General features: G+C 33.0%; 1 protein-coding gene across 9 annotated transcripts in view; it reads right to left on the bottom strand.

The window, feature by feature from the left end:
• The window catches only part of FER (FER tyrosine kinase), a 445463-nt gene that overhangs the window by 351743 nt on the left and 75177 nt on the right, over positions 1 to 18543 (bottom strand). For all 9 annotated transcript variants that reach the window (XM_042944781.1, XM_042944800.1, XM_042944791.1 and 6 more), the window contains one exon: positions 1006 to 1189. In XM_042944781.1, coding sequence (XP_042800715.1) covers positions 1006 to 1189 — 184 coding nt within the window. The remainder of the gene's footprint in view (positions 1 to 1005; positions 1190 to 18543) is intronic.

The raw sequence follows: 18543 nt of genomic DNA, 5'->3' as shown, positions 1-18543 counted from the left end.
CTGGGAAGATGGGAGATCCCCTAATCCAGGTCAAAGGAGATGAACTCTACCAAACATGGCCTATCTTTTTCTGTTGTCTTGCATTGATGTCTATGGTAAACGTGTGCTCTTGACTTACTCGCCAGAATATACTGTTAGCTCCTTAAAGGCAAAAATTGTGGCCAATTCACAGGCAGTGTGCTTTGCATACAGTAGAAATTCAATAAACATTTGTTGATGTTAACTTCACACAATAAGTTGGCAAATAAACCTTCAAAAAATTCTTTCCTTTGATGGAGTCACAGAGTGTAATGCTAAGTGAAATAAGTCAGTCAGAGAAAGACAAATACCATATGATTTCTTTCACTCATATGCGGAATTTAAAAACAAAACAAACAAAACCAAGCAAAGGGCGAAAAGAGAGAGACAAACTCTGTCTAAAAGAAACAGACTTTAATTTGGAGAACAGACAGGTGGTTACCAGAGGGGAGGTGTGACGGGGGATGGGTAGAATAAGTGATGGGGATTAAAGAGCACTGAGTTATGTAGAGAATTGTTGAGTTATGGCATTGTACACTGGAAACTAATATAACACTGTATGTTAAATATACTGGAATTAAAATTAAAAACTTAACAAAAAAAATTCTTTCCTTTGGACTTCTCGGTTGCTCAATATTTAAACACTCAATCCTCTGAAAATATTAACTTCTCAACACTTGTCAACTAATGAATTTTTTTTTCACCTAAATTTCCAGCTAATTGGAGTAGAACAAAAACATACAAAACAGAAGGACCATTCTTAGGGCTAGCCAGAAGGTTTAGGAGATGATAATAAACTGAAAGGAGACGAGAAGTGAAAATCAAGAAGGACTAAAGTAAAACAGATGTGAAATACACACTGGGCTAAGTCAATAATGAAGTTCACAAAACACAGACAACTTCTTTCCAAAAGCTTAACTAGGAGAAAAAATAATGTTAAAATCACTTCATGAAGGGACTTCATGCCAAATAGGAAATGTATCTTACAGTGCTTTTATCATTTCTTCTTGCATCTTTTGTAAGGAGTCCAGAAGCAAAGGAAGTGTGGTGTCATAATACTGATTCTGATGAAGCTGTGCCCCTTTCAATGCCAATACATACTGATTATGCAGCATATGAAGTTTCATTGTGGCTTTGTCATATCGTTCCTTGGCCTTTTCGGTTTCTTTCCCTGAAGAAAATGTTGAAGAAAGTTAAAAGAGATAAAGATGTTTTATATTCACTATATGCAAACAGAGTGACCACTATTTTATATTATTTCATACATTTTAGGAATAATCGACAAAATTTTATTGAGCATAATACTACATACCCAGCTCTATACAAAGTACTGCTTATTTGTCAGTATTTTGCACACAGGCTGCTATGAAGGAGACATATATTACAGTAAATGTTTGATGAATGAAAGTTAATGTACAATTTTTTATGAAATTACACAGAAAAATGATCTTTCTTATCTTCAAGAAGCTTACACAAATTGGAACAACCAATGTACATGAAACAGTGTAACCAAGAAAACAACAAAGTTTGTAAACAATGTTAAATTTTGAGGTCTGTGTTTGAGGTTTCAATAAAGACAAGGGGAGTCAGAGGTGGCTATGTAGAAAAAACAAACCTTAAAAGGTAGGGCATGTGCAGGAAGGTATAAGAAAGACAGAATGGATAATAATAATTCCTTCCTCTCTTCTTCCCTTTCCACCTTTCTTCCTTTCATTTAATGAATATTATCCACTGATCACCACCAAGAACTGTGCTAAACACTGGGAATTCAGTACCTAGCAAAACAGAGTCCTCAACATATAGCCGCTGGTGAATTGGTATACTGAGTGAAAACGGGCAGAGAATAAGCAAAATTACATAGGCAAGCAAAGAAATAAGCTCACAGAATAAGTATTAACGAAGTGAAGGAAATATGTCTGTATAAGTAGAGCAGTTTTAAGTTGTGAATGACTTGAAAGCAGAGAAATTTAAAGTCTATACAGGAAAAGTCCAGGAGATATTGATAATATTATGAACTAAAACTTTTTGTGGTATCTTTATTAAAATAATTCAGAAAATATTCACAGAGTGACAACATAAACAACTATATAAATAAATGAAAAAAATTTTAATGCTTATTTATTTTTGAGAGAGAGAAAAAGAGAAAGGGAGTATGAGTAGGGGATGGGGCAGAGAGAGAGGGAGACACAGAATCTGAAGCAGGCTCCAGGATCCAAGCAATCAGCACAAAGCCTGACGCGGGGCTCAAACTCACAAACTGCAAGATCATGACCTGAGCTGAAGTCAGATGCTTAACTGACTGATGCACCCAGGAGCCCCTAAATAAATGAAATTTTTAAGCAGATCTTCAATTTTCAATATAAACCAAGCAAATATTTTTATCAATTAATTAGAATTAGGGAATAAACTTTTCAAAATATTTATTATGTTGAGAATTTTATTTTAAAAGTTTATTAATTTCATTTCTGAGAGAGAGGGAGAGAATGAGCAATCAGAGGAGGGGCAGAGAGAGAGAGGGACAGAGAGAATCCCAAGTAATGTTGTGCTGTCAGTATAGAGCATGACACCATGCTTGAACCCACGAACCGTGAGATCATGACCTGAACTAAAATAGAGAGTCAGATGTTTAACCAACTGAGCCACCCAGGTACCCCTATGTTGAGAATTTTTGACGCCACAGGCTCTCCTCTGCTGCCACTCTGCATAGGTTCAGCACCCATCTAAGTATTCCCTATAGGTAGGAGTCTGAAAAGCATTCCCTGTTGAAGAATGTGTCCAGCTAAGAACCAAAAGCAGAGTAAAGACAGTGTTATTGTGAAGAGAGGAGACCTTAGACCCTCAGATATGCACAGGCAGGGCAATAGAATGAGAACAGTTTGCTTGCCTTCCTCATCTCCCCTCCAGTTCTCAGACAAAGAAACTGCATCTAGCAGATGGAAAAGAAAATCTTTCCAGCATACTGGTAAGTCCCTGCTACCAACAAATTCTGTGGTTCCAAGTACCAGAACCACCACTGACTTCCAGGGAGCTGCACAGAATTATTTTACAGAGCATAATTCTCTAGCGATAGCCCATCAGCTGGTTCCTGCATATGGGGACATTATTAATTTCCTAAGTTATTTGCAAATTGCTACCTTAGAAAGCCTATTTTACTTTATAACATAAAGAACTTCTCAAGGAGAAAATATTTTAATCACCAGAGTATCTTTCCTAGCCCTTCTCACTGCTATCTAGAAACAGGTTCTAACATCAGGTGGATGGGAACAAATATATTAATTCAGTTCTGATCTGAAGGGATCAGAAAAAATAACATGAGCCACTAAAGAAATGGATATTCTCACTTTTGGACTACAACTCACAGGATAATATATTTTATTTCATGAGCCAATTATCATATACATTTTTAAATATATAATTAAAATAAATTCATGAAATAACTCTTCTCCTTCCTATGAAGGATACCGTTATTTTAAAAAGTTCTGTTTTATTTGAATTTTTAATTCTTTTAAATCTTCATTGAGAACCCAATACATTTTTTTGCCTCAGTTACCCTACAGAAATTTTAAGTCATTCTGTATAGCACTAGGGATAATTTTTTTAACTTAGTAATTACCAAATTACCTCAGTAATACTAATCATGAATGATATTTTAAGGTTCTCAGTAACATATTCTCCTACATGTTCAATTAATATAATAGTTTTTTTACACAGAATAATATATTTATTTACCCACAAATATTGCTATTTGGCATCTTTCTTACAAAAATATACTTCAAAAAATGTCCCCAAGAGTCTATGCAGTTTACATATCTATGGGCAGCCTCAGAGCCTCCGTCAAAAATAACAATCCCTTTATCTCCCTATCCACACTAGTCAGGATGAGACTCCTATATGAAGCTAATACTCAAAAGCCAAAGTGCATACCCAACCAAATCAGAATCCATTTTTTGGCTGGGGGCTAAATCACATTAATGTCTGAATGAGAGTGAAAACTCGACAAACACCTGCTGCAGAAACTGCCAGAGCAGCCCTTTCCAAGGCCCTTTTATTTTCTTTTTTTAATTTCATTAATCATTTTTAAGCTAGTTTAAATATATGTTACTTAAAATTCAGCAAATTCTGACAGAAATTCCAATGGTCATATACAATTAGGCAGACAAATTGATTCAAAGTAATAAAGAAATTTTCTAGAGTCTACGTGTTGATAATAAGAAAATAAGGCAAGCATCTACCAGGCAAGACTATTTAAGTACTGTGTTCTAATTTGTTAATTGTTATTGTAAATTCACAAAGTATAACTACATAGTAAATTCCATATTTTAAATCATTTTTTAAATATTACTTTTCATATGAACTCTATTATTCCTAATTAATTTCTTGGATTTTTAGTACAACTTCAGGAGTCAAGCTCTCCACACAAACATTTTCATGGAGACATTTAAACCACCCATCTGTCCTCCTATCTGCACAGATTTTTAAACTGCAAACTACCCATCTGTCTTTCTAGATGGTGAAAAATGATGCACTAAGTGTGTAACGCTCAGCTAAGATTTTATAATCTAAAGTCTTATTAGAAAAGTTAAGAATTTCTTTTTTTTCTTTATCATACCCAGTATATGACAAACGATCTGAAGAAGACTATTATAACCATATCAAAATATCAACAGCTTATAAGTGGTAATTAACACAATTTATGAAAAAAATTAAATGCCTTTGAAAATATCCAAGGCAGAATTTATTACATTAAAATACTACTACTAATAATAAAGAGCTTTGGGTTTAATACGAGCTTAATAAGAGCTTTGGGCTTAAAACTGAATTTGAGGGCATGTTTTAGCAGGTTTTTGGTTTGTTTGCTTTTGTACTCTACAGCTCACATACACTTATGCATTTGGTTATCTGATGTACTTGTGCATGTGCGTGATCGATCAATCGACACCCTCCCTCCCCTGTAGAAAGTTCCAAGAACATGTTCACTTGCCATGATTTCAAAAGGGATTTTATTATAGTTTTTCCTGATTTACTTTAAAATAATTATTTAGGTCCCATACAAACTATATAAGTAAATTCAAGAAACAGTAATACCTTGTGAAAACCAAAGTCACAAATAAAATATTTTCTGTTCAATTCACGTAATGAAACATGAGGCAAAAAACCCTAACACAATTCTCGCCACATCACTTCTTGGTGCAGAATATTTCACATCATTATTACTCTTTCTTAACTTTTAAATAACATTTGAGCCTAAAATTAATATGAAGTATGCAGATTAAGTAAATTCTTATTGACAGGCACAGAATTATACCTCTGCTGCCATATGACTTTTTTTCTTTTTTAATGAAGAGAGGCATTCAAGCAGGGCATGGAGTTGTCCTATGTGTCAATTAACAGGCAGGAAAACATCTAATTTTTCCTCCTGCACATAATGAATTTCACAAAGAGATTGTATTATAATTCTTTTGTCACCACTTGTTGACAAATCTGTTTAATGTTTGTAATAACAGAGTGTATACACAATATGCCATGCCATAAACAATATTATGAAGCTAGCAAAACTCAATTATGTAAGTTTGACATTTACAAGAGACAGACAAGACTACTCATTCAGCTAGTCTAGAAAGTCGAGTATTTTTTATTATAAACTTCAGAAGTGTTTGCCATTTGCTAAATATTATGGTGGAAAGCCTCCTGATAATAAATGAGAAGTGATTATTTTCAAAAAGCAAAATGCCTGCACATAGACTCTGCTTTGATTTGGATAACTAAATGTTCTACCATCTTACATTTTTCTTTCCTGTCAAACCATTCCTCCTCAACTATATAATTTCTACTTATTGCTCTGAGAAAGAAGAAAATGAGCAAGAATTCATCCTAACTTGTAAGTTATTTGGGCCAAATGTCCACATATGTTTTTTCACATGCAAGTTAAAATTCAAGTATGACATGTGGCAACAATGAATGAGTTACCCATTTTATTCCATGCTGTTCAGACAAAAGCAAAGTTAAGAAGTCATTTTTTGTCTCAGCTTCTCCTTTGATTAGTTTTGCAACCCAAGCAAGTCATATAATCTAAATTTTAGCTCCTAATTTCTAATCCTGGGAGTTAAATTATCTGCCCTTTTCAATTCACTGGGTAGTGATGAAGAATGAATGGCAAAAAAATTGTCAAAATACAACAGCAAAGGCTAAGGAGGGCATAGAATTTGGAGAGCTGAAAAAACCTTTTGATTATATGCTCCTATAAAGCATTAAAAAATACAATAGATATACAGGTATATATATATATATATATATATATATATATATATATATACGTATGTATATATATGTATATATATACATATATATATATACATACACACACATACTGTGCTACTTTTAATAAATTTCCTGGTATAAGAAAAATTGATATATCAATCAAGAAATATTTACTGGGCATGTGTTATAGACTCTAAACTGTTCAAGGAACTAAAACAGTGATATTTTATTTAAAAATTCAACAAAATACCTTTAAAGAGAAAACTGTGAAATATCATTTCCTTGCATATAATGATTGCTAGATTCAACTGACCAACAATCGTTTAATAACCTATAAATTGAATATACCATGCTCAAATCTATATTCTATAATGTAATAAAGCTTTGAAGGGGAGGATTCTGTGTAGCTGGGATGAAGTAAAAGCATAATTCTGAATTTCCCACAGAGCATCTGAATATTTAATAAAGCACAAAAAGAAAAATAAATAAACCCTCATCCTCAGCATAGTAGGCAGTGAATGTACAAATTTTAAATCGTCTGTGAGTGGAGGGGCAGCTGGGTGGCTCAGTCCGTTAAGTGTCCAACTCTTGAATTTAGCTCAGCTCATGACCTCCTGGTTCGGTTTGTGAGATCGAGGCTGGCATCACCTGTCAGTGCAGAAACGGCTTGGGATTCTGTCTCTCTCTCTCAAAATAAATAAATAAACATTTTTAAAAAAATTATCTCTGAGTGTAAAATTAAACACCAAATCACTGCAAAAGATCTCTCACCCTCCCACTGCAAGACTTCATGGATACCAAGGGCTGTTCTGAAAACAAGAAAAATGAACTAAAGAGAGAAGAGAAAAGGTAGCAGTGTGCTTAAGACTTGTCTAAAATCACCATCAGAAAAAGCAAGTTCATTCTATATGTGAAAATACTGGAAACATAATGCTAGATCACAGAACCGACTACAAGAAAGGGAACTAAAAGTATATGTGAAAGGCATGAGAAACAGTCTTAGAAAGGTAACACTTCAGAGGGAGAAATGGTTAAAATGAAGGAACTTGGGAAACCATGAAGGAACAAAGCAAAGCAAGTGAGGAAAAAAATCCTGTAGGAAAAAAAAAGAATATAAAAATATATATAAAAAAAGGACACATCAATCTTTGTCAAGAGCATGAAGGGTACAAGATTTTATTCTACTTGCAAGCTAACAAATTAGCCTGCCTCAACTTCATGAAGATGGGCAGAAGACATAAGTTCTGAGACAGAAACAAAGGACAGTTTATTTCTCAAAGCAGTATCAGTAGCTAGAGTATCATCATTCATTGGTGGGGGGAAACACATTAAACAGAATAAAATGACAACCAACAAACTAGTAAAAAATATGTGTACCACGAATAACAGATAAGGGGATAATCATTGTAATATACTTAAAAATTCTTAAAATTTGGGACACCTGGGTAATTCAGTTGGTTAAGCATCCAACTCTTGATTTCTGCTCAGGTCATGAGCTCATGACCTGAGAGAAATGATTATAGAAGATAATAGTTATCTAAGTATATAATTTTATACAGTACTGACTTTTGGAACCATTAATGTTAAACCATTAATGAGACAGATAAGCAAAAAACAAGAATAGGAGAGGACAAAACAACTTATAATGGGATACAACAGATACAAATGAACCAAACTATTTCCAGTGAATAACGCAATCACACCAAAAGGAGTGGGGAAGAATTAATCTAAGAAACTTTGGCAAACAATATTTGATTACAATGAAAGACTAAAGACAAAAAGAGCTCTAAAGAAACCACAAATTGTAGTTTCTTTAAGAGGCATGCGTTAACAATTCTGAAATGATTTTCTGTTATCTTAGGATTGAACAAGTAAGTAAACAAAGTGTGAATAACAGAAGCCAGGTTTCCCACTGTCAGAGAAAGAAGTTGCAAATGCATAAATATGAAAACACCAAATGAACACAAGGCATTGGACTAGAATTGAAAGTCTCAATATAAACTCTTTAGTTTTAATATAGACAGATCAACAGATATAGAAATAAGCACTGATACATTTGTGTTTCTTATTTCTTATCTCTGTGCATTGAGAGGACCTTGAACAAAGATACCCTCATGAAAATGAGCACACCCAGTACCCAAATAATGGTTTCTAAATACTAAATGGAAAACCACTAAAAGAAACTATGGTTCCTTAAAATAATGGAGCAGGATCCAGAGCATGAAAAGTATAAGATGAGTCAGAAAATAAAGGATGAATGAAAAGAACACATCAAAAGGACAGAGGGGCCATTGTAAGTTTCTCTCTCACATACAGAGAAAGAAATAAATAAAATGTGGTGAAATATTAATATTTGGGGAGTATGAGTGAAGGTATTCTTTGTATCCTTCTTTTAATAGATATGTAAGTCTGAAATTATGTCAAAATAAAAGTTAAAAATCAAAAGCTGTGAAAATCTGATCAAAAGTCAAAAGTATCTGAATATTCATTAAATCTAAAAATTGGAGTTATTTAGTCTAGAGATCAAATATCTCAATGATTTGTTCTTTAAATATCAAAACACTTACTTCCTAAAATAAAAAAGAAAACTTGGTTTCAATATGTATGTTTCAAAGGAGGTATGTTCCCACTATGAGGATTATTAATACATAAACACAGCCAGAATGAAAACAAAACAAAATAAAACAAAACCATCATTCTGCTTTATAAGATTAGTCAACTGTGTGGAATAACAACATTTCCAGCAAATTAAGGGCTTTCATCCTTTAAATCTTTATCCACATCCCATGGTGTTTTAGGTTCTGTGAGGGATAGGCAGTATTTTCCTAAAAGATGCTTGACAAAAAAAAATAAAACAAAGGCTCACAAAATAGTCATCATAATGTTAGGATATAATTATAGAGAAGGAAGTGTAGAGATCGCCATTTACTTAGCATGAATAACCAACCAGTAACTGACCTCAAACTCTGAATAATGTACTATAATACACAAGGTTATCTAATAAGTTGATGAATACTTTTAAGTAAGTAGCTTAAAAGCTACAAGATATACATAAAATATATCTAGAAGAAACAAAGTATTAGTCATTTCTGAAGGAAAAAAAAACAGGTAACAGTCAGGAGAAAAACTTTTCACTATATACTTATTGGCCTATATCTTGTGATTTTGAATTTGGGAACAGGAAGCCCAGGAACCCCCTTAAGAAAAGAAATTTCAAGACAACTTCAACAAGCTATAACCAATATATCTACCTACTTATCTGTATAAAGCTGTATGCTTGGCCTTCTTAGACTACTACTATGAATAAACGGCTCTGGCTCCTAGGTAAAACCAATCCATTCACTTGGGTACTGGATTCATCACCTCATAACTACTCAAGGACACTGCTACAGCCATTCTTCCCTCATTCTGCTACCTCATCAACTTTTCCTTTTCTCCCAGAGTATTCTCAACAACAAACAAGCAGTAGTTGCTCCTAATCTTTAAAAAAAGAAAACATCCTCCCTTGACTACTTTCAGTTACCTCCCTCTCTCTCCTTTACTGCAAAACTCCTGAAACGATTTGTCTGTACCAGGGATCTCCAGTTTCTTTTCTAGCATTCTTTCTTAAACCCATCCCATTTAAGCTTTTCCCTCTACTGCAATATTGAAACTGCTCTTTTCGAAGTCTCCAATAACCTACACTTTACAATATCCAAATCACGGTCCTCATCTCATGTTTTAGTAGTACTTAACCAAGTTGATCTCTTGTTCTTCCTCAAAATCTTTTCCTTCCCCATTTGGCTTCCAGAATAATATGTTCTTTTGGTTTTCCTTTTATCTTGGTGTTCTTTATAATTTCTTCCTTATTTCTTGATATTGGGATTCTTAATGTTGGGCTCAGTCTTAGGACCCTTCTCTTTTCTATCTTAATGAACACCCTTAGTAATGTCATCAAACGGCATGGCTTAAATACCAACATTCAAGTTTATACTTTTACTCCAGACCTCTCCCAGGAATTCTCCATAGCTAGAGATTCAAGTACAAACTAGACATATCTAGTTAGATGTCTAAAAAGAATCTAAAAACTCCTGATCTTCAGCTCCAAATCTACTACTCCTATATTTTTCTCCACCTCAGTTAACCACCTTTCCAGTTGTTCAGGCCAAAAATCTTCAAATCATCCTTGACTTCTTTGTCTCACCCACTACATCCAATTCATCAGCAAATCCTTTAGGCTCTATTTTCAGTACATATATACATTCATGGATTCCATATTTCTGAATTCACCTACTGCCTAAAATTATTTCTAATCCTCAAATCAATATACAAAATACTTTCCAGGCCAATCACAGATATACACATATGCAGAGCACAAGAGTCATTTGATACACATGTTCCCAAGAGAGGTCAAACAAGGCTATCTCTGTCTACCTTTTTGTTTCAGTTCCCATGCTGGAAGCTACCCATTCTGCAGCCTATTTAGTTTCACATTTATTGCATTTTTGTGCTTTTAGCTGATGATTTTGCTGTTTAAAATGGCCAAAAGTAATACTAAAGCGCTGTCAAGTATTCTTATGATTAAGAAGGCTACAATGTACTTTATAGAGAAAATAGGTATGGCAGATTGCTTTGTTTAGTCATGACATATAGCACTATTGGTTTGGAGTTCAATGTTAATGAATCGACCACATATATTAAAGAAGGTGTCTTTAAACAGACACATACATAAAACAGGATGATGTATTAAATCAGTCACCAAAAATGCTGTGACCTTGCTTATAGGAGCTTAAACCCTAATGTTATGTACACTAGGGGCAATGATTCAGTACTCAGCTAATGCTAATTTAGCGTTCAGAGTGATTTCACAGAACATAACTACTGTAAATAACAAGAATCAACTGTATATCCAGAAACTGACCACTTCTCACCACCTCTGTTACTACCACCCCAGGTCCAGACCAGCATAAAACCTTGCCTGGATTTCTCCAATAGCCTGGAAGTAATCTCCTTACTTCCATCCCCCTCCACCTCTCAGAGGAGTTGCAACAAGGATGCCAAATTATACTATTAAAATATTAGTCAATTCCTGTCATTCTTCTGCTCAAAACCCACCATGGTTTCCAATTTTACTTAGAATAGAAGCCAAAGTGCTTTAAGATAATGACCAAAATCCTATATAATTTGTGCCTCCTTCGCCACTCACCATCACTCTTCCTCTCTGATTTCATCTCTTTCCTTTATCGCTCCACCAATTGTAGACACACAGGCATTTGCACTACTCCTCAAATATTCTAGACATGATCCCCTCCCGGTGAATTAGCTTTGGCTATTCCCTCTACCTGGAGTACTCTCTGTCTCAGATAACCATACACTTCACTTCCTTACTTCCTTCATTCTTCATTTAAATGTCTCTTTCTCCATGAGGCTTGACCTGATCATTCTCCCAACATCCTATCCACCTGCTGTGTTTCATTTTTATCCATGGTACTTATCACCATCTAACATACTATATGTTTCACTTATTTGTTGTGTTAATTAGCTATCTTCTTCTCTAAAATGTAAGCCTGACAGAGGCAGGAATTTTTGTACGGTTTGTTATCTACAGTATCCCTAGTACAAATAACAGTGCCTGGCACATAAAAAGAAAATGCATAAATTGATATAGTTTTTATTATTAAAAAATAAATTTAAGCTTAAATAAAATTTTTTTAAAAAGCTAAAAGTTACAGAAAGATTACAATTTTATCTTCTGCATCTGTTTATATCATCTTTCTAGTAATCAAGTCCAAAACTAATATTGTTAAGGAGCTCACCTATAAAATATAGAGGAAAATCAGCAAAAGGATATAGTTTCTCTTAATCTCTTTGTATATGAAACTTAGCTTTGTTTATTTAATAAAACTAAGAAAAATAGGGACAAATCAAATTATTGTGCTTTAATTTTATTTTCATTTTAGGAAGTTATCTCTAGAATATAAATGAATCATGTGACATATTCCATCCCACATAATATTTCAGCACCTAATGAGAATATTATAACTGTCACTCCAATTTCTGCAACTTTAACCCAATGCAAATTAGATTAACAACAAAGAGTGTCATTACTCTTTATGACCTTATAAAGTTCCTATCATATTAAGCTCCATGCAGTGAAAAGCATTCAGGCCATATGTCAGCTGCTGATATATCATGTACTAATAAGTAGGTCAAAAAAAAGGGGGGGGGGAAGCCACATCAACAGAAATGATGATCGAAAAATGTATCTTGAACTTATTAGCTTTGGTCTTTAGCAAGTCCTATATCCAAAAAGCATTTCTCCTTATGTTGAACTGAGATGTAAATTTGAATTTCAGAATATTTGTCTAGGGGACCTCCACATTTCATGCATACATGATTCTGGTTTTTAAAAACTCCAAGATTTAGAGATTATTGAATAGGAAGGCTATTCTTGTTGGACTAAAAATGAGAAAATCAACTAAAAGAGCCTTCAAAAAGTTTTACTCATTTTTTTAAATTTGGATTTATTGAAACAAAAATTTAACCATCTGTCTCAAATCTGGACTCATTTCAAACTGGTTTTCACAATTAAAGTACTCTAAAGAGACAACTCAATGGATCTAATCAATTTTAATTGGCTATAAAATACTACAGAACTATTCATAATGCATGAAGAGGCAATTTAAGAAAATCTACTTCCCAATTACAGAAAAATTTACTTTTGAATGAGACTTCTAGCAAACTCCCCACAGTTCTAGTAGTAGGTATCTTCTTATTCTGTCTGCATAGGTTAAGTGAGGGCCTGTACATAATCAGGGAGTTTACAAATCTCTTAGCACTCTGTTTTGTTTCCTATAAAGAAATAAAATTTGAAAGAGAGTTTGTTTCCCTACTCTTGTTATATAAGTGGGTGGAGAGAGCTCCTTTTAAACTTCTCTAGACTATTATAAGCATTTGTAACGTGGAGTAGCTCATCCTGTTTCTTTTTCCTGAAATATGATGTGTGATAAAGCAAAAGCATTCAGACTTCTACTCGTATAAGAGTAACCTCCGCGAATGTTATCATGGGTATTTTGAGTCTTGGTAAATATAAAACCCCAACATAACTGTAGTCATACAGAATCAATTAAATAGGCTATATCAGAATACATAACTATGAGAGTTATTTTGAACAGGTTTTCTGACACTTCAGTATATCTTCAAGCAAACTATAAAACTTCAAAGCAAAAACTGTATTTAAATTCACTTCATCAATACCATATGGTTCAACTCTTAAAAAAATACATTTTAACTCTAAAAAAATACTACATGGCATATGAACAAGGGACTGAATGTAGGTTTATAGGTAAAGATTATGTATATTTTTTACAACATAAGCAAGTGGAAGATTATAGTGAGTTTTAAAAAAATCTGGGAATGAATAAACTCATAAAACTCTCAGAACAAATGAAGAAGGATGATGAAGTCCACTAAGACTCTAAACTTAGGTTAATGCGTTAAGTAGATACCTGCAAGTTTTAGGAAAAGACCCATTATCACAATTATTCAGGCATAATCTGCAACGCCTGAGATGAAAACTATATTACATGGGATTAAAGAAAGATAGACATTGTAGGAAATAAGATGAGTGCACTTGTAAACAGAGCATAGAAACTAACCAAAATGAAACAGAAAGAAAAAAAAAAAGACAAGTGGGAAAAAAATGAAGAGTATCAGTAGGCTGTGAGACAACCACTAGCAGCCTAAGATCCATGCAGCAAGAGTCTCTAGCAGAGAACAGAGAGGGGGACACAGAAAATATACATGAAGAAATAATGGCTGAACGTTTTCCAAATCTGGTGAAAACTATAAATTCTCAGATAAAACAGGTTCAACAACCACAAGGAAAAAAAAAAACTACAGCAATGGACATCATGACCAAATTTCATAAAACCAATGATAAAGAGTAGCTAAAAGCTACCAAAGGAAAATAAAATGTGTAGAGCAAAGATAAAGATTAGAATAGATTTCTCTATGACATAACACTAGCACAACATCTTTAAAGACCTAAAGAGGGGGAAAAAATGACAAAATAGAACTCTATATCCAACAAAGATATATTTCAAACACAAAGGTAAAATAAAAACTTTTTCAAGCATGTAAAACTGAAAGAATTTATTACTTACAAACTTACATTACAAGAAACATTAAAGTAGATAATTCAGGCAAAAGTTAACTGACGCCAGATGGAATACAAAATGCTAGAAAAGATAACTACATAGATAAATATATGAAGTGTTCTGCTGTAGTTTTAAAAATAACTATTTAAACAAAGAAACATTAACAAGGTAGTGTGGACTTTACAACGTACGCAAAAGTGGAATATATTACAACAATAGCACACAGACCGGAAGATGACACTATTGTAAGGGTTCCATGTTAAAAGCAAAGTATTATAATATCAGTTGAAGATACACTATGGTAAATTAAAGATAACATAATATAACAAAAAGTTATAGGTAATAAGACAACAAAATAGGAAAAAAAGGAATCAAGAAAATGTTCATCCAAAAGAAGGTAGATAAAATGAAAAGGAAAATAAAGAGTAAATGGAAGAAAAGAAAACAAAGAGCAAAATGACATAGTTAAACATAACAATATCAAAAGTCACATTAAGTATAGTTGAATAATCCCAGTTAAAAGGTAGACATTAACAAGCTAAAAAAGCATGACCTAACTATATGCTGCTTACAAGAAATGTAATTCAAAAATAAGGACTGAAACAGATTAAAGAATGAAAACCAGAAAGACTGTATAAACACTAATCAAAGTAATGTGGGAATGGCTGTATTAATATGAGATACAATAGATAGCACGGCAAAGAATACTACCAGGGATAAAAAAGATTATTTTATAATAATAAAGCGGTCATCAAGTGGATATAAGAATTGTAAATGCTTAGTCACCTAATAACAGAGTTTCAAAATACATGAAAAAAAAAACAAAAACAAAAACTGACAACGACAAGAAGAAATAGACTGACCCACAATTACAGGGGGAGATTTCAATTGCCCTCTCTCAAACATTAATATAACAAGTAGACAGAAGATCCATAACAACATAAAAAAAATCAAAAAACACTATTAGCTAACTGAACCACGCTGACAATATAGATCACTCCAACCAACAGCAGCAGAATACACATTCTTATCAAGTGAAAATGAAGCATTTATGAAAACACACCAAACTGTGGGCCAGATAACAAGTACACATAAACTTAAAGAAATGAAGTCATAAAAAAATATTCTCAGATCAAAATGTAATTAAATTATAAATAAAAAATGTAAACATCTCTAGAAAAACGACAAAACTTTAGAAAACTAAGTCACACACTTTTAAAAAAAACCTACAGATCAAATTAAAAAACAAAAGGGACACTAGAAAGTATTTTGAACTGAATGAGAATGAAGACAGTGTATGAAAAATTGGGGAACGTTGCCCAAACAGTGCTTAGGGAAATTGAGAGCACAAAATGACTATATTACAAAACAGACAGTTCTCAAATCAATGACTTTAGCTTCCACATCAAGGACATTTAAAAAATGTTTTAAATGGTGAAAACTAAGCCGAAAACAAACAGAAAGAAAGAAATAACAAAGATTAGAGCATAAGTCAATTAAATAGAAAGAAAAACAGAAGTAAAGCCAAAAGCTGATCTTTGAGAAGATTAATAAAATTGATACACTTCTAGCCAGAATGATTAGGAAAAAAAAGAAGAGACATAAAATATCAATATCACCAATACCAAGAATGAGAAAGAAAATGTCACCACAGATTCTATAAATTAAAAAGGTGAATAAGGAAAATTATTAACAATTTAATACCAATAAATTCACCAACTTAGATGAAATAGACATTTCCTTGAAGGATACAACCTACTAAAATTCAAACAAAAAGAAACAGATAAACTAAATAGTCTATATCAATCAAAAAAAATGAGCTTATAGTTTTAAAATCTTTGCAAAAAAAGGTAAAAAAATAGAAACAAGCAGACTCAGATGGCTTAAGTAAATTCGACATATATTTAAGAATCATTACCAACTGAACACAAATCTTTCTTAAAAAGTTAGAGGAGGTAACCATTCACAGAATAGAATTACCTTTATATTAAAATAAGACAAAAATATAAGAAACAAAGATATAGATAAAAAATTATTTAAAAAAATTTAACCAACCATATCCAACAATATAAAAAATGATAATGCATCATAACAAAGAGGAGTTTATCCCAGGAATGTGAGATTGATGTAATATTTGAAACATGTGAAAATCAATCAAAGTAATTCATATCAAACAAAAAGAAGAAAAAATATTTATCTCAATAGATACAAAGGAAGCATTTAACAAAATCCAACATCTACTCTAAAGCAGGAAGAGAGGGGCACCTGGGTGGTTCAGTCAGTTAAGCATCCGACTTCAGCTCAGGTCATGATCTCTTGATTTGTGGGTTCGACTCCTGTGTCAGGCTCTGGGCTGACAGCTCGGAGCCTGGAGCCTGCTTTGGAGTCTGTGTCTCCTTCTTTCTCTGTCCCTCTCCCACTCGCATTCTCTCTCTCTCTCTCTCTCTCTCTCTCTCCCAAAAACAAACATTAAAAAATTTTTAGAAAGGAAGAAAGAAAGAAAGAAAGAAAGAAAGAAAGAAAGAAAGAAAGAGAGAGAGAAGCAGGAAGATGAAAGAAACTTCAACCAGATGAAAAAGAATTTTGAAACTATACCTAACTTAATACTTGATTTTGAAAGATTTTTCCCTCTAAGTTGAGGAACAAGACAAACATCTTTGCTCTTTCTACTTCTATTCAACATAATACTAGAGTTCTAGTTAAGGCAATTAGACAAGAAAAAGAAAAGAAAAAAAGAGATATCCAGATTGGAAAGGAAAAGTAAAACTTTCTTTAGTCATATACAATATGATCCTGTAAGAGTTCTTTTGTGAAGTCATTTACTTATACATTCACAAAATTGTTTTATGGTTAAACCTAAACCATATGGTGCTCAACCAAATTAAAGTATTCAGAACTTAATCCACAATAAGAAAGTAAAATCTGTATATTTTGCATTTAAGAACTCATTAGTCTATGCTGCTATCAAGAAACATTCTGAATTACTAACTTCAACTCAACAGGCTAACTAAAATTATTTTGGTTGTTCTCAGTTTATATGTTATAAATAATAATCAATAGACTAGTTTCGAATTAGTCGAAGTCAACTTAAGACAAATATTTGCTTTCTCAGCCCAGCCCAGAGCAAAACAAGTTTAATAGTTAAGGTATATTACAAAAGATAATAATAATAATTAATTAAAATGCCACAGTCAAATTACAAATGAGTGTAATATTTTACATTAAACAATATTAACTGATGTTCCTTTGGACATAAATTTTAATATTCAAAATTTAAAGTATTTTGTGTAATCTACACAGCAGGGGTCAGGAATTTGGAATTTCAGCATTAACCTAGCCTTCCTGCTGATCTACTACTGCTAAACCTCCAGTTAGTTATAGTAACTGAGCCCTTTCTCAATCAACTGAACCCATTCTCAATCAAATCCAGAATTTAACCCTTTTACTATAGGAATTATTTTCAGGCCTTGTTTCCCCCAAAGCCTTGTCTCCCCCAAAGCCTTGTCTTCTCTAGCTGGGAGCTAAACGTCAAACTGGGGTTTTAAGACCCCCTAATATCTAAAGTAATGACTGGATGCTACAGCCATACTGGGGGTATTCACTGTCACTGCCTAGCTGTCCCTAGGACCCATTTCAGAGCTGCCCTGTTCTGGCCTATACAATGAACTAAAGTTCTGACATTAAGTCTGCAAATGTTGGAAGATTTGCCACCATATCATCCTTATAAAGAATAAATAACTTCACAAAAGAACCCCTATTTCCATGTTAAATATAAAAAGCAGTTTGATAACAGAAACAAAGTATTCAAAAATATAATTTTACACTTTTTCACATAAACAGGAGTATAAAGATAGTGTTGATTATAAAAAAAGAAATGTAATATGCCACATATCAAACACAATAATACAAGAAGTTATTTTTAAAATATGTATTCCACAGGATATAAGTTGATCAAATATTTGATAAAGAGCAACCAAATTCTTGAAAATAGGAAAATATTATCACTAATACCTTTAGAAGGAGAAATGTAAATAAGTTCACATATTTTAATTTCAGGAGATTCAGCCACGTAATATATTTCTTGGGATTAATTAAAACTACAGTGTTCAGGGGGTGCCTAGGTGGTTCA

The sequence above is a fragment of the Panthera leo genome, chromosome A1, assembly GCF_018350215.1.
Source record: "Panthera leo isolate Ple1 chromosome A1, P.leo_Ple1_pat1.1, whole genome shotgun sequence".
Lineage (NCBI taxonomy): Eukaryota > Metazoa > Chordata > Mammalia > Carnivora > Felidae > Panthera > Panthera leo.
This window is presented reverse-complemented; position numbering and strand designations above follow the sequence as displayed.